The sequence below is a fragment of the Megachile rotundata genome, chromosome 2 (assembly GCF_050947335.1).
Source record: "Megachile rotundata isolate GNS110a chromosome 2, iyMegRotu1, whole genome shotgun sequence".
In the NCBI taxonomy this organism is placed as follows: domain Eukaryota; kingdom Metazoa; phylum Arthropoda; class Insecta; order Hymenoptera; family Megachilidae; genus Megachile; species Megachile rotundata.
Genome location: NC_134984.1, coordinates 14,427,997 through 14,451,875, shown reverse-complemented (window position 1 = coordinate 14,451,875; position 23,879 = coordinate 14,427,997). Strand labels below are relative to the sequence as shown.

The following is a 23,879-nucleotide window of genomic DNA, read 5'->3' as shown; positions in this document are numbered from 1 at the left end:
AGAAATTTTCTTTGGTCGAGTCACTGTTTCAGCAAACGGAAGATCACAAAAATCAACTGTTAATAATTAGCAATTTTTATACAGAAAATAATTTGAATTTTAAGGAGAAATTTTCTTTGGTCGAGTCACTGTTTCAGCAAACGAAGGATCACAGAAATCAACTGTTAATAATTAGCAATTTTTATACAGAAAATAATTTGAATTTTAAGGAGAAATTTTCTTTGGTCGAGTCACTGTTTCAGCAAACGAAGGATCACAGAAATCAACTGTTAATAATTAGCAATTTTTATACAGAAAATTCGATATCTGAAATTTAGGGAGAAATGCATTTTCCACGATTCTGTCACAATTCTAGCAAGGCAAACGATCATAAAAACGCAAGAATAGTAAATAATTAACAATCATACTACAGAAAAATATTTGATACTTGAGGAAAAATGCATTTTCCACGACTGTGTCAGTTCGAGCAAAGCAAACGATCACGAAACGCAAGGACTGTAAATAATTAGCAATTTTATTAAAGAAAAACATTTGTAACTTGAGGAGAAATGCATTTTCCACCGTCCTGTCACAGTTCTAGTAAAGCAAGCGATCATAGAAACGCAAGAATAGTAAATAATTAGCCATTTTATTACAGAAAAATATTTGATACTTGAGGAGAAATGCATTTTCCACGACTGTGTCAATTCTACCAAAGCAAACGATCACGAAACGCAAGGACTGTAAATAGTTAGCAATTTTATTAAAGTATAGTAAATAATTAACAATTTTATTAAAGAAAAATATTTAAAACTTGAATAGAAATGCATTTCCCACCGTCGTGTCACAGTTCTCCCAAAGCAAACTCACAAAAATACAAGAGCCATCCTAATTACCAATTTTCCAACAAAAACCCACTCGAATTCTCCAAGAAACCTCTCACTCTTCCACCAAAAGAATAATCCAACTGTCAATACCCTCCAACAAAAGCATCCGAAAAATTTGCAAACGTTCACTGCTCTACAAACTCAGGTGTCAAACTCATAGCCTAATCACCCTCCCGATTTCACTTAAACCCTTATTCCGAAAACATCGAGAAACTAAACGATCTGAAGGTTTAATTAAGGACTCACATGAGAGAGAGTTTCGATTTCAGCAACATCGCGTTCGCCGACGAGAGAAGGAACAAAGGGAAGCAATCACTGGCACCGAATTAGGTACGAAGAAAAAAAAGAAAGAACGAAGCACACACTTTGGCGATTCCGTAATCCGGGATGGAACGATGTTTCACCGGAGAAAGGAGGAAACTGGAGAGGAAATAGATTGAACGACGAACTATAAACACATCTCGTTAGAGTGTGACGAACGAAGACCCGTTCGTGACTGCTTAAAGGCCAGTCGGTTGTGCAGCTGGGAGCGGGGCGTGCGCCCTCAGCAAAATCAAACTTTGCCTCCACTCGAGGAAATTCACATAGCGAGCATAGCCAGGTATGGTTGCCTCGCCTTTCCGAACGTTATACTACTCGCTTAGCTGCAATCTGATGATATGCACGTTTAACAACTTTACGGCTTTTGCATCATTGAATTTTCAAAGTCATTTATTTCTTTTTTTTGGTTTGGAATTTCGGATTTTTGAGGTTTTCGAGGGCGACGGTTTATTCGTTTTTATGGTTTTGTTTGTTCTTGGTGATTGGGTTTTTGAGGTTTTAGTATTAGTGGAGCTTGGGGTTTGGGTTTATGTGTTTTTTAATGTTTTTGAATAGCACTTTGAAGGTTTATTTTGGTATATTGTTGTATATTGATTTTTAAATTTGTAGGTTTTTGATAGTTGTTTTTGTGGGTCGGGATTTTTGTATTTTTAGGTGAGCAATTTTTTAATTTTGTAGATTTTGTTGGTTTGTTAATTCAGGAAATTTTTGCTTATTAGATAAGCTAATTTCTTTGTTTTCAAATTTAGAGATTGAGAGATTTAGAAATTTGGAAATTGAGAAATTGCGAAATTAAGAAATTGAGAAATTGAGTAGTTGAGAAATTGAGAAATTCAGAAATTCAGAAATTCAGAAATTTGGATTTTTGGAATTTTGGAATTTTCGAATTTTCGAATTTTCGAAATTTGGAATTTTGGAATTTTGGAATTTTGGAATTTTGAAATTTTGGAATTTTGGAATTTTGGAATTTTGGAAATCTAGAAACTTGAAAATTTAGAAGCTTGGAAATTTAGAAATTTTAAAATTTAGAAGCTTGGAAATTTAGAAGTTTGGAATTTTCGAAATTTGGAAATCTAGAAACTTGCAAATTTAGAAATTTGGAAATTTAGAAACTTGGAAATTTAGAAGCTTGGAAATTTGGAAATTTGGAAATTTAGAAGCTTGGAAATTTAGAAGCTCAGAAATTTAGAAGTTTGGAAATTTAGAAGTTTGGAATTTTCGAAATTTGGAAATCTAGAAACTTGGAAATTTAGAAGCTTGGAAATTTAGAAGTTTGGAAATTTTGAAATTTGTAAATTTAGAAGCTTGGAAATTTAGAAGCTCGGAAATTTAGAAGTTTGGAAATTTAGAAATTTGGAAATTTTGAAATTTGTAAATTTAGAAGCTTGGAAATTTAGAAGCTCGGAAATTTAGAAGCTCGGAAATTTAGAAGCTCGGAAATTTAGAAATTTGTAAATTTAGAAATTTGGAAACTTAGAAACTTGCAAATTGAAAAATTTACAAATTTTCAAATATTCCTGTATATCAATTTTAAAATTTTTACACTTCTGAAATTTATTTTTAAGTTTCACAGATTTTTATATTATTACATTATCATTTTTCAAACTTCTCAGATTTCTCCAATACTCAAATTTACAAGTTTCTTGCTTCTTCAATATCCTTGTCTATTGATTTTCAAACTTTTACTCGTCCTTACTTCTTCATTTTTAAATCTTGCTATCTTCAAACATTCTCTTATTTTAATTCTTTAAGTATACAAATTTACATGTTTATTAAATTAAGTGTCCAAATTAATACAATTTTAAATTACTAATTTTTTAATTTATGTAATTTTTCCATTTCTCGAAATTTACAGTTTTTGCTGCATTTTATAATTTTCACATTCATACTCGTTCTTGTTTTTCAATTTTCAATATTTACAATTTGCAGCATTTCAAATATTACAGACTTGTTAAAAAGACTATCTAAAATTGCTTTTGTTTTCTTAATTTTCAATATTTACAATTTGCAGAGTTTCAAATATCAGAAACAAATGATATTTAATCTTGTAATTTTCCAACATTACAAGAAGTCGAAACAGAACCCAGTAGTGCAGAGCTTGAATACCCCACGCTTTAAAGCTCGGCTTTAAAGGTTAAGCTTTTAAGGCTAACATCGTATGACACTCAAGTTTACGAAGGTTTTGGGCTGAAGCTTTAAAGCTCAGACTCTCGGGGCTCTTAAGGTTAACGTGGAGAAGTTGACAATAAGTGTGATACATATATCACAGCTTATTTATTTGATGGAAGACATTACCACAGAAAGCTGAATGCTTGATAACATTTTGAAAAATATCCTGCTCTTTTGTGAAACAAAAGAGAAGACGTTCTGACAAATTTTTGTCATGATTCAAATTTTATAAAATATTTTAGTCTTTTTTTGTTTTACTAATATTTAAAATTGTAAGATTTTATGTTTGCTGGATTTTGAAATTTCAGATTCACTAATTGATTTTTCAATTTTTCAATTTTTCAATTTTTCAATTTTTCAATTTTTCAATTTTCCAATTTTTTCAATTTTTCAATTTTTCAATTTTTCAATTTTTCAATTTTTCAATTTTTCAATTTTTCAAATTTTCAATTCTTCAATTTTTCAATCTTTCAATTTTCTAATTTTCTAATTTTTCAATATTTAAAATTACTTATCTTCACATTTCAAAATATTCTCATTTTTCAATAACTCACCCAATTTCCTAATATTTCAAATTCATAATTTTCAAATTTAAAAATTTTTACATTTTCAACTGAGTTACCCAATTTTCCAATATTGAAGCTTCCTTAGATTCCTCAATTTTGAAAGTTCAAAATTTTCTTATTTTTGACTTACACAATATTCCAATTCTTTGCATTCCTGAATTTTGAAATTTCAAAACTGTCTGACTTTCAGCTAAATCATCTAATTTTCCCCCGTTTAGCAATTTCAAATTTTTCCATTTTTAATATTTTTAACTTATCAAAATTGAAACGTAAAGAAATCTCAATATTCAGAAGAAAAATGCTGATAATATCAGCTGAGGTTATTGGTAAAATATTTATTCCTTCATAAATTGTTTTTGTAGCAGTGTAGCATCAATCTTTTTAAATCGTTTCCTTTTTATTTTGTTACAGGTCTGAAATTCATCGAATAAAAGATACGTTACTTCTTGCGAAGGACACTTATCGATCAGTTTCTCCCCTTGTTAAGGGTGAAAACGAAAGAAAGGGTGGAAACGACAACCTGTTAGCTATTAATCTTTGTATTTAACTTCGTTCTGTACAACTAATAAAAAGTGTATAAAAATAAATCTCTACACATGTACGGTATATTTGATGTATCTATGAATTGAAACTACTTGACTTCTTCCCGTATTCAAGGTATATTTTAAACGAAATTAAATTATAAACGATTTTTGACTTTGAAATTTTTTCAATAACCAAATTTGCAGACTCTTTAATTTCTCCCACTTTTTTAAATTTCAAATTTATAAAATTTGATAAGAATTTATATATAAATATGTATAATAATAAGAATAATGTATATAATAAAAATTAAAATTGTAGCAATGAGTAAGTGCATTCTATTGATTATTTTCTTGTAACAGTACCTTTCAAAATTCCCTCATTTTCAAATTTTGTAAATGTATCTTCAAATGATACATTTTTCTACATTTGCATATTTCTAAATATAAATCCTTGAAAACACCTTAAAGTTCTCAATTTTAATTCTACAGGGCACAGATCTTTCAGCCATGTGTCCATTATTACTGTAACCTAAATTTCGTTAAAATATAAATTATTCATAAATATAATTTCGTTTTTCAAGTACAGAAGATAAAGGACACATTGATCATATAATCACATAGCCACTAGGTTAAATCTGTCGGTAAAATAAAAATTTGGATCAACGCCATCTAGCGTTTGGCGTTTTAAGCCTGCTCCTGGTAGCAGGATCGCAAGAAAGCGAGGAGGTATTCGCTAAAATAAGAGGTTTCCCGCGCATCAGCGCGCATGCGCGCTACAGCCAGACTGGCGTCGCGACTCCAACATGGCGTCTCACGGACCAAATACTATCATTGTCGAAGAATTATTAATTACTCGTTTTCTAAGAGGAACTTATGCACTTTTATGATTGAAAAATCACCAGTGACTCTTCATCTACCTTCTTGTACAACATTTATTAAGATCTGAGTTGAAAGTAGTTATTAATAATTTTCTATAAACGACACTGTTACGATGTACTGTCAACACCATACGATTTAAATATGTGTAACAACTTTTTCTAAAATGAAATCTTAATAAACTTTGTACAGGAAGATTGCTATAGGATCGAGTTTCATTCTTTGATTATAAAAGTGTAGAAATTATGCGCAGGTAATTAGTGGTGCAGTATTATTCATAGTTAGTTGGTTTGTAGGTGGGAGCGCCATTTAAGCGTGCTGCGCATGCGCCGCCTTCTGCATTATGGCTGCCAGGCGCGTGGGCGGACCTCCTACTGCGCATGCGCGTGAATGCGCGGGAGACCTCTTGTTTTAGCGAATACCTCTTCGCTTTCCTGCGATCCTGCTACCAGGAGCAAGCTTGAAACGCCATCCGCTAGATGGCGCTGATTCGATTACCGACAAATCTGTCATTTCAATTTATAAAATAGCGAATTCACACAACAATATTTGAGTGACTATATAAATGTATTCGTTTATTATTTTTAATCACATTGCAAACAAACATGCTGGTTAAAATTTGTTGTTCACGTATAATAATTTTTTGATTATGTATTAAAATGTATTATAATGTATTATATGAGAATACATGATCTTGAAATGTGTTATATGAATATTATTTAATAAAAAAATTAAATCAGTAATAGAACATATAATATGTACAATTAAAAACTTATTCTACGATATATTAAGAAAATACTGTAATACATAAAAACTACTACAAGAGCTTAAAAACCTGGTACATTAATATTACACTATATTGATAAGAACCTTATCAACATATCAATAAATTGCGACTAAAGTATTTAACAAAAATCTTCTTTCTTATCTCTAAATAAACAAAACAAATAATAAATATGAACACGTAGCCTCGGGAAGCTTGTTGCATCGGAAATAGCATGTAGGGTATAAAGTGTCTATAGTTTGAAATTCGTAACCAGCTACGGCATTGTGCACGCTCTAGAATAGCGACAACCGTGATAGCGTGTTAAGTAATGATCAATTTTCGGACATTGGCCATCGTTTATTTACGTATGCTTGGTCATGAAATATCGTGTACACGATCGACAGATACATATCCTCGCTGACTGTTTGATCGAGCTTCTCGAGAACTCCTCCTGTCACTGCTAAATCCGTGAGATTCTTCAAAGTGCCAATCAATTTTAGGTGAGTGAAGAAGAATTCCTTATATTCTGGCGGTAGATTTCGTTCGGGAGGAAATCAAAATTGAAAATGTTCGAAAGTGAAATGGGAGAGAAAGATGTGTAGGTACTTCTGATATGACATGTTAACCCTTCGTTATGGGAGTCTTTCAATTTACATTGTCGTGCACTCAGTAACACTGTGGGTTATATTGCCACGCGTTATATTGCCACGCGTTCTGTATTACTTCGCATCATATCACCACGCGTTATATTGCCACGCGTTCTGTATTACTTCGCATCATATCACCACGCGTTATATTGCCACGCGTTCTGTATTACTTCGCATCATATCACCACGCGTTATATTACCACGCGTTATAGTGCCACGCGTACTGTATTACTTCGCGTCATATCACCACGCGTTATATTACCACGCGTTATAATTACCACGCATTATATTACCACGCGTTATAATTACCACGCGTGCCCTCATACAAAAGCTAACAGAATTGTTTTTGATTCGAGAACAATTTAAGCGATACTTGTAACAAAATGACAGTCGTTTCCCAGAATAATTGTTTACCGAAACTTCGATCTCTGATTACAGCATCGCTCAGTCTCGTTAATCATCGTCATGGACGTTAACATCAAACTCTCACGAAATGGCGGACAAACTTTGGGATTTCGATTATCCGGAGGAGCCGATTTCAGTTATCCGATGACTGTTGTTAGGGTAACGTATACTTCTACATATTTGTGCGCTAAAAATTCTCATTTTTACACATTTGGAAACGTTAGATGACAATTGAACTTCCAAATTCAATTTTCAATTTTGTAATTTTGTAAGATTGTAATTTTGTAATTTTGTAATTTTGTAATTTTGTAATTTTGTAGCTTTGTAGTTTTTGGAATTTGTAGAAATCTGAGTTTCAGAATATTGTAATCTCTAAATTTCCAAAGTTACTATATTAAGATTTTTAGATTTCTAAATTTGTTAGTTTGGTATTTCTAAATTTTTAATTTTTCTATATTGAATTTTCTAAATTTTCCAATTTAACAATTTTTAAATTTGAGAATTTCTGGAAATCTAAATTTCCAAATTCCCTATATTAGAATTTTTTGATTTCCTAATTCCATATTTTAAAATATAGTAATTTCCAAATTTCAAATTCAATAATTCCAATTTTTTAATTTTCCGAATTTCTAGAAATCTAAATTCAAGGATACCTAAATTCTTAAATTCCAGATTTTTAGATTTCTAAATTCATTATTTTAGAAGTTCCAAATTTTCAAGTTCTCTATACTGAAATTTCTAAATTTTCAAATTTCTACAATTTCCAAATCTACACCTTCATAACCCTACTTTCAGAATTTCTATAAATCTAAATTTCAGAATATCTAAATTCCTAAACACCAGATTTTTAAATTTGTAAATTCACTATTTTAGAATTTCCAATTTTCCAAATTCTCCATACTGAAATTTCTAAATTTCCAAATTTAACAATTTCCAAATCTCCATTTCCATAATCCTACTTTCAAAACTCCCAGAACTCCAAACTTCACTCTTCCCATCTTACTAAATTTCCCACCTTCTTCCTTACTAAACTCCCACCTTCAAAAATCTACAAATTTCCACCCCAAAAAATTACCCCCAAAAATTCCCTCTTCCCAATCTTCCAGAACCTCATAAACCATCTATCTCCTCAAACGTACACCAAACACCCATACCAAAAATTAACCACACACCTATCGATCCCACAAGCCCCACAAAAGAGCAAAACCCCAAAAGCCACCCCAAATTAAACATTCACCGTATTTTCAAAATACTCCACTCATTCGACGTTCTTCGAGCGCAAATAATTCATGGAAAATCGACGCGTCGATAATTTGATGCATTCAAAGAAGAAAAAAAAATGATTCGACGAAATATTCGGGATTTCAGCTTTAGGAGCTTTTATCGCTATTGCATTCGTATCAAATCGCGTGACCTCGTTTTCGTTCGGCCTGAATCCTGCGGCTGGTCCGACTCAATATCGGTCTGAAAAAAAAAGAGGAAGTCATTAATCGAATCGTAGATGAGACGATGCCGTGTGCTGGTGAATTTTTTAAAACTTTACACAGGCTTATAGCTTTCAAATAAAACTCGTAACATTTGCTCTCGACAGGGATATTGGCTTACGTGCTCCTTTTTTAATGTACTCGATAGTCGACACCCGATTTAAATACTTATTCGTTTACGGACAAATCGAAGGGGATATGAAGGGAGTTTTTTTGGGGGATCGGAGTAGGGGCGGCTGTTTGAATTAACTGTTGTGAATTAACGCTTCGTGATTGGAAAGGAGAGATGCAATCATTGTTAGTATTTAATTTAGTTAGTAGGTAGTAGATGGAAATGTTTAATAGTAAAAGATTTAATAGGAGATTTTTGTGTTGCTTGATTGAGAAATTTTGGAATTTTGACCATTTAGAAAACTTGTTGATTTTAAGGTTCCTTAATTGCTAAATATAAATTTTCATTAATTTGATAACTGAAGAAATCCTAGAAATTTGAAAATTAGAAAATGGAAAAATATAAGATAACCTTCTTGTCTTTTTATTGTCAAATTTTCAAATTTACAAATTTTTAAATATTCTCATGATTTTCCTATGATTTAAATATACCTTCATTTTCAAATTTGCAAATTTTTAAATATTCCTATGATTTTATCAAGGTTTAAATATATCTTGATTTTCAAATTTACAAATTCTTAAATATTTCTATATCTTGTTTTTCAAATTTATAAATTTACAAATGTCACAATTTTCAAATTTATAAATTTATAAATTCCTAAATTCCTAGATCCACAAATGCAAAAATTGGCAACTTCCAAATTCATAAATTCACAAATTTCCTAAGATCCCTAGATTCCAAAATCCCAAATCTCCAAATCCTCAAATTTCTCATTCATAAATCTCTAAATCCCCAAATCCCTAAATCTCTAAATCCTTAAATCCCTAAATCCTTAAATCTCTAGATTTCTAAATTCCTAGATCCATAAATTCTCAGATTCCAAAATTTCCAAATTACCAACTCCATAAATCCCCAAATCCTCGAATACCAAAATCCCCAAATCACCTAAATTTCCAACTTCTCAAATCCCCCAATCCCCTAAATTTCCAACTCCCCAAATTCCCAAATCCTCTAAATTCCCAACTCCCCAAATACCTAAATTCTCTAAATTCCCAACTCCCCAAATTCCCAAATCCTCTAAATGCCCATTTCTTCAATTCCCCAAACCCCCAATCCTCATATCCCCAAATCCCCAACTCCCCAAGTCCCCAAACTCTCAAATCTGCAAATCCCCAAATTCCCAATTTACCCAAATTCCCAAACTCCCAAATTCCATCTCCCCAAATCCCCATCTCCCCAAATCCCCATCTCCCCAAATCCCCATCTCCCCAAATCCCCATCTCCCCAAATCCCCATCTCCCCAAATCCCCATCTCCCCAAATCCCCATCTCCCCAAATCCCCATCTCCCCAAATCCCCATCTCCCCAAATCCCCATCTCCCCAAATCCCCATCTCCCCAAATCCCCATCTCCCCAAATCCCCATCTCCCCAAATCCCCATCTCCCCAAATCCCCATCTCCCCAAATCGCCATCTCCCCAAATCCCCATCTCCCCAAATCCCCATCTCCCCAAATCCCTATCTCCCCAAATCCCCATCTCCCCAAATCGCCATCTCCCCAAATCCCCATCTCCCCAAATCCCCATCTCCCCAAATCCCTATCTCCCCAAATCCCCATCTCCCCAAATTCCCATCTCCCTAAATTTCCTAAAGTCTCCACTCCTACCCTCTCAAATTCCAAGACCATAAAAATGCACATTAGTTCTCCCTAAATCATCAGACACGTGGATATTGCAAGGAAATCCTTGCTGACAACTGTACAGTAAATTCGTTATCGAAATTGTGCATCGTCAATATGCATCGCTATCGACTCGATCGTTAACTCAGTTACAGTACACCCCGTAACGCGTGTAACAGTAAATTCCACAATACGTGTAACAGTAACTTACATAATACATGTAAAGTGTGTGCTTTGTATTACAAGGTGGCTCTCGGAGGTTTGGCCGACAAAGCAGGTCTACAAGCCGGCGACATAGTCATCAAAGTAAACGGGGAGACCATACAACATTTGAGACACAGCGAGGTCCTCGATCGAATTAACAAATCTGGAAACGAATTTACCCTCACCGTTATACGAAATCTTAAATTCGAACGAACTTTGAAAGAATGACACTATTCGATTTTAAACTTGATATGTGAATATGTTCTATTAAAGATATCTATGATCGTTATACCGACTTTTTTCTTTTCCTGTGATTGTTAATTTAACTAAAAAGCGTATTTATTAATCCTGGGATGAAAGGGATCGAAAATATTTATGATACTCGAAATTGGGTTAAACGGATCTTTCCGGCGAGTTTATTTTCGAAATAAAATTTACCTGAATATTTGGTGTCACTTTACTGCGTAAATAAATTGAAGTGATGTATTTTTGAAGTTATAGATTTGAAGCTTGGAAATTGTGAATTTCAAACATTGAAAATTTCAAACTTTGTAGTTGTGAATTTTGAAAAATTGAAAATTTCAAACCTTGGAATTGTGAATTTAAAAAAATGAAAAATGTGAAACTTCGAAATTGTGAATTTTTAAAAATTAAACATTTAAAACTTTGAAATTGTGAATTTCGAAAATTGAAAATTTGAAATTGTGAATTTCTAAAATTAAATATCTAAAGACTTCCTAAATTTCTAAATTAAAAAATTTGACACTTGATGCATTAAAAAATTGTTGAGCTTAAAAATATAATTTCCAAGGTTATACATTAAAAAAAGTCTGAATTTATAAATCTATAAATTTGAAAATACCTAAAAATAGAATTCCTAATTTCTCTTCTAAAAATATTTAGCTCCCCAAACTCCACTATTTAAAAATTTAAATATTTCCGAATCGGCAATATAACGAGAGTCCCAGTATTTACAGAAATCCAGTGCGATTGAACGAAATAAATCGAGCAATAAGTTCTCATACGAAACAGCTGAATAATTCCGTTGATTTAAATCCGATTAAAAGTGCCTAGTGAAGAGGATTTGTTTAGGGCAAGAACATTGTTACTTGGCCGTTTTTCACGATGCAGCTGGCATTCGTAATCAAGGTCTATCGAGATAGACTTGCAACATCGTGTTATGTGTCACCGATTGACCCACATTGCAAAATACAATTTGTCAACTATTGATTCGGCCTCTTCTATGATCGTACCTGCTCTCTGGCAATAAGTCATCAGTCACTTAAGTCGACACTTTAAAGTACAGCTAATGTAATTTCACCTAAACGATCCATCAAGGTTTTAACGACGGCTCGTTACGCGAGCTTTATGAAACATCTTAATTAGAAAGGTAAATTCCAAACGAAAACTACTATCAAGTCTTCCGGTAAATAACATTCCTTCAACGCGGCATTTACTGTTCCTCCTAAAATTATATATTAATTATTTTTTATTATATTTTTTTACTATAAACTTTTCTATTAGAAATTATTCTTCTGTTTCAATTATTTACTATTAAAAAAATTGGTGTTTGATAAAAAGGATATAAGATATGGCAATATAACGAGAGTCTACTATGTTCAATATTATATTTTTTTACTATAAGCTTTTCCATTAGAAATTATTCTTCTGTTTCAATTTTTTACTAATAAAAAAATTGGTGTTTGATAAGAGGAATATGGGTACGGCAATATAACGAGAGTCTACCATGTTCAATATTATATTTTCTTACTACTAACTTTTCCATTAAAAATTGTTCTTCTGTTTCAATTATTTACTATTAAAAAAATTAGTGCTTGATAAGAAGGATATAAGATATGGCAATATAACGAGAGTCTACTATGTTCAATATTATATTTTCTTACTATAAACTTTTCCATTAAAAATTGTTCTTCTGTTTCAATTATTTACTATTAAAAAAATTAGTGTTTAATAAGAGGGTATAGGATATGGCAATATAACGAGAGTCTACTATGTTCAGTATAAAGTTATTGAAACTGCTATAAAGAAATAGCGTTACTTACCCAAATATAAAATTTACAATAAATATGATCCATACACAAATATTGACAATTTAATAATTAATAATTTTAGGGTATGATTATTTTGATAATATCCTAATAATATTATTGTCGTATATCATTAGGATATTATCAAAATAATGATGTAATTATAATGAAACAGGGGGAGAAATAAAAGAGGCAATTTATACGTGTATCACATAATTTAGTTTCGCTTTAATATATTAGATATTGTTTGATATAATATATGACTCTCATATTGTATGTTAAATCGTAATAGTAAACGGCGTACACCCTAAAACATCATCGTTTCGACGTATCAATAATTTACACGGAAACTGTACACGACGCCATTTTCTTCGTCCAGTCATTCAATGATCATTCGTTCGACAACACGCACACGCAAATTACTTTCTTGTCATACCTCTTTACACCCTCTCTCCCATTACGAAGTCAATGAAAATTTACAAGAGTCTATCGACAATTAAAAAAAGAGGACACTCGAACAATGAAAAGGAACATATACGACATACGAGCTATCGTTATAAGTAACAAATCACACGTGAACAAATGTTGATATCGCCTTCGCTTTCGCTAAGCTACGTTTCTATAGTTGGGATTGATGCAGGTATACACAATTTGTGAATTGAAAGATATTTTGTGGAAATAATTCGTTTGTAAGTAATGTGATAAATGATGAAAGTGCAAGGAAAGATATTACATACATAATACGTATAGCTGTAACTATAATTTTGTAGTTATAATTATAGTTGTAAGTTTTAAATAATTTTAGTATAGTTATAGCTATAACTGTGCATCTATAATTATAGTAATGTTATATTACTACAGCTGTGATTTATAAAATTATGATTGTAGTAGCTGTTTGACGCTATATTAATATTGTAATGTTATACAATATTACACTACATAAGTGTAATTATACTGAAAAGAACATAGTTAATACCATAGTAATATTATTTATTACTATAACTATAGATACAAAATTATAGATACAACCCTGTAGCAAATATTATAAACTGCTATGATCACATTAATGTAGTAGCATTGCGCTGCTTTAATTAAAGCTGGAAAATTATAATTGTAGATATTGTCCGCTACTACAGATATGTACTACACCTATAATTATAGCAATATAACTATAATTATAGTGACTTTACTTTAGTATAGCTATACCTATAAAATTATAATTACATCTGCAGTTATATAATCATACCTCCAACGATATAACTATAATTGTAGTAATATGTTAATATAAAACATTATACTAGTATTATATATTACAGTAACAAATTACTACAATTACAGCTCAAAATAACTATACTTGCTCAAAATAAATAACTATAAATTTATAGTTATAGCTATAACTGTAAACTACAATTCATAATTACAGTTACAACCATATTTTTTTTTCAAATATCTTTCACTTTGCTCTTCATCTGATACATCTTTTTCGGTGACTCGAATGAACCAAGACACGTCGTCTGTTAATTATAATAATCGTGAACGATTTTATGCAAATTATCGATAATGATATGTTTTCGTCGCGTGTTCTTTTCATAAATTTTCAGGACGTATCTTTTTCTTTGATTTCCAAGTATCCGTGCGAAGAAAGAAAACGATTATTCGAATCTAAAATGTACGTTACAAAACGATTAATGATAAGCAAGATAGAGACGGTTTTATCTCGTCCAACTACTAATTACAATAATCAGCACGCGCAACAGACAATTTAAAATCAATTGTCACATTAAGCAATAAAGGATCACGATTAATCTTGATGTGTAAAATGTGCACTTTGGTTTTTTACGAATATATTATATTTATAATTACAAACACGATTCGATTCTTAGCCGTGCAAGCTCTCCTGTGGGAGATAATTTTCATGTAAATCGCGATTTCCAAAGATCGAGCTTTCCTTTTACCTGTATCCATGAATTATTCAGGAATCATTCGTCTGTTTAATTGAAGACCTGGATAAAACTAACAACAAATATTTTGTTATTCATTTCATTGCAATTTTCTTCTTGCTTTCAACATCCAGTTCTATTTTAATAGTACAAAAATAACACTACATTACTTTTCATAATATTAACTGTTAAGAAATCATTCTTTATCAAATTTGTTTTAATTATTCAACATCTTGTATTGTGTAATTAATACAGTAGCTACCAGTGCTCAATTGCATAATTTTTTTGGAAGCAGAAATAATATTTTAGTATAACATTTAGTATGACATATTTTATATATAACATTTGTATGCTTAGATAATAATTTAGACACCCCTTGATTGATAGGAAGAGTGGGGGAATTACAGAAGACTTTATACAGGTTAGGTTAGGTTTCTATAAAGGTTAGGTTCTGCCTAGTTGTTTATAAATTTCCCTAAACCTGACTTACTGCCCTATACTTCTTTCTACTAAAGGAAGCTTGCAAATTATGTTGACACACAAAATATTGAGGACGTCACATGTTACACTGGTAGCAACCATACTAATAAATTAAAATTTAGTATTACAAAAATGACCCAAGTCTTCAATTAATAATCATCGTATACAAAAGGAAGATCATTTTGATTCTTCCGGGTGGTTTTCGTTTTTTCTCGCCTTTTCGTAGTTTTCGTTTCGTCCTTCTTCGTCCTCTCTGAACATCAAAGATCTGCCATAATAAGTATACGTATAATACGATCAGGTACAAGAGTAGCATCTAAGGGGTCGATCTATTTTATTACTAAAGAGAGGACGAAGTTCCTCGATCGTCTTAAACATAATCACCTTCAAGCCTCCATGGTCTTTCTTACTTCACCAATAGTAAAATATACATGATAATAATCCTTTTTTTTTTAAGACGTTCGAGTATTGGAACAAGTTGTTCACGTTAACCCGAAACTGGTAAGGTGGGGTCCATAAGACCCGAGTTACATTTTATAAAATGTTACTTATCTAGTTTTTAAGTATAAACAATACTATCTTTTTCTTATTTGATGCTGTGCAAAAGTTTCCATTGTAAGGTATTCTGTTTTATTATGTTAATGTTGATTAATTTGCATAAAATGTGACACGGGATAATCTATATCTATTGACATAACTACATTCTTAATTCGCGCGAGGATGAGAATTGATAGGACACATATTCGTCATTATTTAGTCAGCACAAAATAACTACTAAAGCGACAAAAGACATTTGTCACATTTATGGACAATTGTTATTATTATTGTATTACATAGGATTTATAAATGATTTCACAATAATAATTATTATTAATTTACCAACGTTAATGACTATTCGCTCTAAGAATACAGATTTCTTCTTTATCCCACAGAGACAAAATACTTGGATTAAAAATATTCTATCAACTACCAAATACTAATAAAAAATTGTCTTAAAAATAATGGAAACTTTTGCAAATTACCTACAATAATTTATTATAATAATTTATCCTTGACAAGTATCCTATAAGTTTCTAAATATTTCTGTGAGGTTATGGTCCCCACAAAATGTCCACCATACCAGTTACAGGCCAAACTTAGGCCTCATGCGATGCAAGAACAAAACTCCAAAAAGAAAAAGCAATCAAGACTGATTCCTCAATAATCTAAAAAAAGAAAAAAAAAACGTTTACTATTTCTTCCTGCAGTTGCGATCACGAATCATTAATACCAAGAATATTTCTCGACGATCAGTATAAAAATGAATAAATTATAACTCATGATGTTTATAATACCTATATAGTATCGAGACAAAGGTGCACAGCTTTAAGAATGTACTGTGATGGCGAACACCTGCCCCCATAGAAATTTTTTGTTCCGAAAACAGGCAAAATTACTATTATTACTATATTCTATCATTTCGTAAGAATGATTATTGGTCCGCCTGCTCGCTGGTTACTTCGTTATCGGTCATCGTTGGCGTCCTATCATGGTTTGTGCAGTTCTCCATCTTGCATCTGGACTCTGCAATCTCGAGCCAGTGTTGTTTATTCTGACGTACACCTTCGACCAACGGTTCCAGCTTATCCGATAATAAAGCAAATGCCTGTTTCAACAAATTCAATACGATCAAATACAAGCTTACAATGTATGATATTTAGACATATCAGTGATATAATTATATAACTGGTAACTGAGCAGATAACTCAGACAAATATTTCAGTTACATCAATACATGTATCAAGTGTTATGTTCTTCAGCAATAAAATATTTGAGTAACCTTTCACCCTCAGACTTTTAACTGAGACCACATACTTAAAGAGTTGTAAGTAAAGCATATTCTGCTTTTTAACTCAGTTGGTTGTATAGAAGTCTAGTTACCTCGTAAATAGGAAGGCAGATCGAATCGATGAAGCCAACTTGCATGATTGGTAGCTGATCTTCCTTTTCTCGATTCATAATGTCCTACAACAGTAATCAAAAATTATTTTTAAATTAAAATAAGTTGTATCAAATACTTGATTTCTAAATGATAAAAAGTCTGATACATTTTGATGATATAGTATCACAAAATGGTACTCAAACTAGTTGACTAGTTAAAATCAAGAACTAACAATTTTACTCTGCTATAACATAATGAATACACGTTGATGGTACATACAATGGGAGTAATATTGAGGGTCCGCCTTTCGATATCTCCTTGTTCAAAGAACTCGCTGCTGACTAATTCTGCTACCCTTTTCTCGACATCCCAAGGCTTGGTTATAGCAGCTAAATCGCAGACGGTCATTAACATTCCTCGCAGAAGTTCTCGATGTTCGCTATATGCCCAATTGTAACCACCACCCCTGGCTAAACTAAGGAAAGCGCCCCTCTTTCGGAAGTAAACTGCTAGGTCGGTAGAGAGGATCGCCTCTTCAAGAACTTTTACCACGCGAGAATATTCTTCGGGGGATAAATTCGACAGGATTTGGTTTCCTTGACTACTTAGTATCATCAGACACTGATCGAAGTGATGGTGCTCCATCGTCGACGTCGAATACAGTTGTGCCAGTGGTGATGATGCTCTATGATAAAAATTAAAATAAATCACGAGTTCTTTATGGCTATTAAAAATATTGGTAAAAGAAAAAATAATCAAGTGAGGTAAATATTGTAAGAATAATAACTTACTTAATTTGGAAAGAGTTATTCGTGCCTCTATGGTCTAAGTCGTGACACAAACAAGCAATTATCAGAGCGAGACATTCGATCTCCCCAAAAATTTTCCACCATTGTGTGGCCTAGAAACAAGTACTTATTTATTGTTTATTAAATTATACTGAGTGTAGCACAGAATTGTTACCATGTCACTTAATTTCAATTTCCAATAAAAAATTAAATATACATATAGTAGTAATAATTGTTTAGAGGGATGTTCCTAGCAGGCATTTATCGAGCGTGTATGTATGAAGCGAGCACAGTATTATCACTGTACTGTTAGATTGTTAAAAGTGAAAAATCTTGATAACAGTTACGTGCTACAATCTGTATACAAAACTTATATATTTCCTTAATATTCTACGTAAACTTACAGTTAAAATGGCGAACATCATTTGAGCGACGTTAAATGCGTGACGCCAATTATGGTACGTAACATTTCGGTAATTCTTTTTTACACTGAGAAGCCAACGACAAAGAACGTCGTAATCTATATGAAAACGTTCGACGAAGTCGAGATCCAAAAACATTCGAAGACACGCGGTTAGCGTATCGTCGTCTTCCATGTGAATGTCGTCGAACTTAAAATCGTGCAACTGAAAATGCGCTGAGGAAGGCACTCTCAAGCCCTGCAATAAAAAGAAGTCGGTCATAAGCTTCTAGAAATCAGGGAAATCAGCTATTGATTATAGAAGAGTTACTCACCCTAAGTCTTTGTGCATCCTCTAACGATGCAGAAGCATGGTAACTCAATACCTCTAACGTGACGCTCTGTTTGGCCATTGCTATCACAGCTTTTTCGTACCTATGTGGATCACAGAAAAGGAACCAATGCTAGAAACTATTGTTTTATCAATCGACAGTTCTTAACGGAACACACGCGGCTTTGTGTATATTTACATGTGCGTATTATGAATGCCCATGCCACAAAAAATAGCGAACGCTTCGACGAAATTCTCGTCGTTCTTTGTAAAGGCGAGGTCGTTGAACTTGTTGATCAGTTGAATGACGCCGATGATCTGACCCGATGAGTTCTTGATGGGCATGCAAAGTATGGTACGATGCCTGAAACCGGTACCATCGTCAACCGAAGGGTCGAACCTTGGATCCTCGTAGGCATTCGGTATATTTACCGTCTAAAAGAACAATGAACCGTGACGATAAAATGATTTGATTCATTCAGAAATGAGCATTTGAATAATCTTTCTTTGTAATGCGATACACAGAGTCGGTATTACCGACGGGGTCGGCAAATTTTTGGCGGCAAAGTTGAACCATTTGAATAAATTATTAAAATATTATTAATTAAACTTGTATGTATAATAAAACCTCGTAACTTAATGGCAACTCTAGATGATATAGTAAAAGAAAGTTGAGGAAATCAAACCAGAACTGTATCTCAAATTTGAAGGTTAGTTTTGTTTATTGTACTTGTTGCAGCATAAGTGAATTAATTTTCACAGAAGTAAAATTGAATGAACAGAAAAATGTTCTTGTCGTACAGATTGAGATGTCTTCAAATAGAAGTGATATTAAAATGATATAATACGTCTCTTATAGAAGTTATTATTCATTTACGCAACTGATCTTTCTTTGTCCTCATTGTACATATATTGTCAATATTGTATTTATTAACAGTGAAACATTGATGACATTCAGTTTCATTTACAGAATATTAATAGCAACTTGGCAGAGCTTACAGAAGTATATAGTGTATCGAATTAGTTGGAAAGATTAATCAGATGCTCGTTTCTGGCTAAATACTTACCTCACCAGTCGTAGCAACGTAACCAGTGATGCCAACATTTATAGGGAATCTACTCTCGAATGGACTGCATGAACAAAACCGAATACATGTAAGGTTTCTGAGGAAATTGAATAATCGATGGTAATTGAGCAAAAGAAAATAAGAACGTAATTACAAACTTCATTCACCTAGTGCGAGAATCTGAATCCTCGCCGGTAAGGTCGTTCGCCTCGAAGTCAAACACCCGGGAAAAACTACCCTTTGACGCTTTGTGCACGAGGAGAACCTGGTGAAAATAAATCAGTTTGAAAATTTATAATTCTTGGCAAGATTTTAAACAATAATAATACTTTTTAAAGAACATTTACCTGTACTCGTTGGCATTGTATCAACGACTGCGTGTGCGTTAATATTCGCAACACCATGTGTTCTATTGTACTCTGCTCTTCGAAAATCATTCTAGCCAAATCCAAAAGTACCTGTAATTGTTAAAAGAGGAAAATGATAATATGGAAGAATAATATTTAATGTAAAAATAATTGAAGAGACATCGAAGTAAATTATTGAGACATTTAACCAACCTGATTTCGTTTCACTTCCAATTGACTTTTTTCGTACAATTGTGCATTTCGTAATCCAATACCACAAAATTGTAAATAACCAGCGAAAACTTTTTCGTCTTGTGCGGTGAATTGACCTTCGCCACCAAGTTTGTTAATTACTTGTGCAACTCCAATTACGTCTCCACTACAGTCCTTTATTGGCATACACAATAGGGCTCTAGTTCTATACCCTGTTAATGCATCGATTTCACGATTGAACCTCGAGTCCTGCAATCAGATAATATCGAATAAATACAGCACTTTACAGAACAATTAATTCACGTTTTATGATACTCAAAACTATTTGTAATATTCAAAATTTTTATGTATTAAAGTTTTTAGTTTGAAATCTTAAAAATTTCAAACTGAAGGTCTCAAAATTTTACAGTTCCAAAAACTTAAATTTTACAATTTTAACAGGTAGTATAATTTATAAAAATAGAAAATTAAGTCCCAGAATTTGGAAGTTTAAAAATTATAATTGTAAAAAATTCTTAAGTACTGAAGCCATAGAGTTGAAGTATATAATTATACAATTTTTAAATTGAAAAATTGTGAAGCTTCAGAATTTTCAATACTAAACTTTCTGAGCACTAAATTTAACAAATTTTCAAGTTCAAAGTTACATAATTTACAATCCAAAGATTCTGAAGTTCCAAGACTCTGAAGTACAAAATTACAAAATATAAAAGATAAAATATTGCAAAATTGTGAAACATCAAACTTTTACAATTCCAAACTCCTGAAGTCCCAAAACTTTGAAGTACAAAATTGCAAAATATAAAAGATAAAAAATTACAAAATTCTGAAGCATCAAACTTTCACAATTCCAAACTCCTGAAGTCCCAAAACTTTGAAGTACAAAATTGCAAAATATAAAAGATAAAAAATTACAAAATTCTGAAGCATCAAACTTTTACAATTGCAAACTTTTGAAGTTCAAAATTAAAAAAATTCCAAATCTCCACAATTTCAAATCTCCAGGTGCCAAAGTCCCATAACTAAAAATCTCAAGGTCCCAAAACCCAAAATCCCACAATCTCTAAATTAAATCTACTAAAGTTCCAAAAACTTGTAACTATAAATCCACAAAATTGCAAAATGTCTAAAGTATCAATATCTAATCCCACAATCCTAAACTTTCAAAATCGAAAACCTAGTTCCACGAATAAACTACTCTCACATTCGAGGAATCCATCTAAATTAATTAGGTCCCCTAACTTTCGTCGTGCAATAACATAGCGAAGGAGAGATATTTGGCGAAATATCGGCTAACATCTTTGAATAGTGACAATAAATCGTTGCCTTGTAAGCATCCGGTATGTTAACAGGTTCCCCGCTTTCAGCGACGTATCCGACGATTCCCGTGCCCCAGGGAATTTTGATCTCGTCTTTCTTCTCCATCTCGAGTAACGTCGACCTTGAACACACATCAAACAACTTCGAGACCAGACATCTGCTCCTCGAGTATCCCGTACCGCCACGTTGTTCCGAGTTCCCGTTTCCCGTTTTATTTAGGTTCGCGTTGCCGCTCGAATAATTCGACGTGGAATCGTGATTTTGCGACGAAGGCATGCAACCACCACCTCTTTCGCCCTGGACGAGAAACAGCGAGCCACGATCGGCGTGCAACAGGGTGCTCACGTTCTGCAAGATCTTGTGACACAATGACCTCACGTCTAGCTCGTTACAGATGTCCTTAACCTGTAATCATATTTATTTCATATTATAATCGTATTCTATTTAATACTTTAATACATCATAGTTCAGTTTAATACTTCACGGACCTCATCAAAATGGCGGATCATAGATCTCTCACTTTAAATGACAAAAGTTATTAAGAAATTTTTGTACAAATTTATGTCAATTTTTGTCGAGCTAACAAGTCAATATTTTGAGGCTGTTCACATATCATCCTCAATTAACTTACAATTAGTCTTCTAATTTAGTTCAAATTTAATACTAAACTTACAGGTATATAATCTTAGTTTGAAATTAAAAATGAATTTGAAAAATAAATAAATAAACAAAACATGAATTGTTTCGCACACACATCATGAATTGGTACACACATCAAACTATGCATCCATAAAAATCTATCAAAACTATTAAAACTTAAACATGAAACATTAAAATTTGTCTTTCAGAAGAAAATAAATAAGTACCAATTCAAAGATGAGATCCTTTTCGTCGAGATGCCTGAGCTCATGTCTGGATCGTCTTTGGGGTCTGCTCGAGTTTCCAGAGCCAACTTGTTGTACACCCGGCTGGCCGGAATCACCGGGTGAAACGCTGAGGAAGGTCGGTGTACCGTCGATCGTGTTAACGATCGGTTTTAATAAACCACCTCGTTCGAATTCATGTGCCGAGATCTTTCGAACGGGTGTCGTCGCACCTGATCCACCAGAACCACCTCGACCCGAGGACGATGTGCCACCGGTGTGAGTCGGACTCGACAGCTCCATGCAACTGCTCGACGAAGATGTTGGCGTCGCGTGTGATACCAGCCACATGTCCACTGTCTGTCTCGTCACTTTCCTATGGATCAACGATATTCTTGTTACAGTCTTCTTCTTACACACTTTGCTATTCTAAACTTTTTTTTAAAGGGTTCTGAATTTTTCTGAATTGTTTCGGAAGGGTTCTGAAGTGTTTGTGAAGTGTTTCGAAAGGGTTCTAAGTTGTTTCTGAAGGGTTTTGAAAGGGTTCTAAATTGTTTCTGAATCGTTTTGAAAGGATTCTGAACTTTTTCTGAATTATTTCGAAAGGGTTCTGAATTGTTTCTGAACTGTTTTGAAAGGATTCTGAATTTTTTCTGAATTATTTCGAAAGGGTTCTGAACTGTTTTGAAAGGGTTCTGAATTTTTTCTGAGTTGTTACGGAAGGGTTCTGAATTTTTCCGAATTGTTGCGAAAGGGAGCTAAATTTTTTTCTGAATTGTCTCTAAAAGGTTTTGAATTTTTTTCGAATTGTTTCTAAGCGGTTTTGAATTTTTCCTAAATTGTTTCTCAACGACTCTGAATTTTTTCTGAATTGTTTCTAAACAATTTCTAAATTTTTTCTGAATTGTCTCCGAACGATTCTAAACTATTTCTGTCAGATGCAAGTGTATTAACTATATTATTTATCTTTAATTTTAGTACAAGTTATATAAACTTTTGGCTTTTTTAATTGTTACTTTATTTCACAAACTATGACGAATTTCGTTATTAACAGAATGTTAAATAACTTCTTTATTTTGTATTTCGTTAATCACAAACTAAATTAGAATGTCTTGCACTTCTCTTGTTCGAAATCTGCCAAAAGTGAAGAAATTCGTAGGTTGTTCGTTCAGAAGTAGACTGACTAGCCTAATGACGAAGTAATTAATAAAATATTCAAGTACAGAAACTGGCAGTTGGAGTATAAATAATAAAAGCTAATCGATGCGCATGAATTAACAAATAATTGACGAATAATGGGAATCTAATAGTTTGAAAGGAAAATTAGGAGGTATTTGAGTATTTTTAGTACAAACGTGGAGTAAAGACGTTTCATAAATTATGAAGTGACTGGACGTTGCTTTCATTTGTAAAATAATAAGAAGTTCGACATTTTGTTTGATGACAAGTTTTCCTCTCAAAATACGTCCTAATTTTGTCTAAGAAATTACTCTTTAATTCTTACTGGACAATTATGTTTATTTCAATCACATAAATCGATCAGAA

At 32.6% G+C, this 23,879-nt stretch overlaps 3 protein-coding genes across 22 annotated transcripts in view; 1 reads left to right on the top strand and 2 right to left on the bottom strand.

Annotated features, from left to right (window-relative positions):
• Positions 1-1,367, bottom strand: part of LOC100875331 (putative G-protein coupled receptor CG31760) — a 40,647-nt gene extending 39,280 nt beyond the window's left edge. For 3 of the 6 annotated variants that reach the window (XM_076528991.1, XM_076528992.1, XM_076528990.1), the window contains exon 1: positions 1,113-1,367. The gene's annotated coding sequence lies outside the window, so the exon portion shown is untranslated. The remainder of the gene's footprint in view (positions 1-1,112) is intronic. The other 3 variants (XM_076528987.1, XM_076528989.1, XM_012280018.2) reach the window with 2 other exon arrangements.
• A 4,983-nt stretch (positions 1,368-6,350) lies between these two features.
• On the top strand, positions 6,351-10,866 carry LOC105661849 (PDZ and LIM domain protein 7). Its single transcript, XM_012280003.2, has 3 exons — positions 6,351-6,588; positions 7,174-7,299; positions 10,659-10,866. The coding sequence occupies exons 2-3, from the start codon at positions 7,201-7,203 to the stop codon at positions 10,842-10,844; spliced, it is 285 nt and encodes a 94-aa protein (XP_012135393.1). The 5' UTR covers positions 6,351-6,588; positions 7,174-7,200; the 3' UTR covers positions 10,845-10,866.
• A 1,994-nt stretch (positions 10,867-12,860) lies between these two features.
• The window catches only part of LOC100881566 (dual 3',5'-cyclic-AMP and -GMP phosphodiesterase 11), a 102,105-nt gene continuing 91,086 nt past the window's right edge, over positions 12,861-23,879 (bottom strand). For 11 of the 15 annotated variants that reach the window (XM_012280014.2, XM_012280016.2, XM_076529005.1 and 8 more), the window contains 13 exons: positions 22,338-22,710; positions 21,478-21,876; positions 20,152-20,400; positions 19,939-20,049; positions 19,759-19,856; positions 19,592-19,688; positions 18,724-18,959; positions 18,529-18,628; positions 18,198-18,452; positions 17,797-17,906; positions 17,285-17,690; positions 17,005-17,088; positions 12,861-16,729 (listed from right to left, as the gene is read on the bottom strand). In XM_012280014.2, the coding sequence (XP_012135404.1) occupies positions 16,556-16,729; positions 17,005-17,088; positions 17,285-17,690; positions 17,797-17,906; positions 18,198-18,452; positions 18,529-18,628; positions 18,724-18,959; positions 19,592-19,688; positions 19,759-19,856; positions 19,939-20,049; positions 20,152-20,400; positions 21,478-21,876; positions 22,338-22,710 (2,692 nt within the window). In that variant the 3' untranslated portion in view covers positions 12,861-16,555. The remainder of the gene's footprint in view (positions 16,730-17,004; positions 17,089-17,284; positions 17,691-17,796; positions 17,907-18,197; positions 18,453-18,528; positions 18,629-18,723; positions 18,960-19,591; positions 19,689-19,758; positions 19,857-19,938; positions 20,050-20,151; positions 20,401-21,477; positions 21,877-22,337; positions 22,711-23,879) is intronic. The other 4 variants (XR_013037319.1, XR_013037318.1, XR_013037320.1 and 1 more) reach the window with 4 other exon arrangements.

Bases quoted from the DNA above. Each gene is read 5' to 3' on its own strand.
- LOC105661849 (XM_012280003.2), top strand. From the start codon at position 7,201: ATGGACGTTAACATCAAACTCTCACGAAATGGCGGACAAACTTTGGGA. The intron at 7,300-10,658 runs GTAACGTATACT...TTGTATTACAAG, and splicing joins ATCCGATGACTGTTGTTAGG to GTGGCTCTCGGAGGTTTGGC.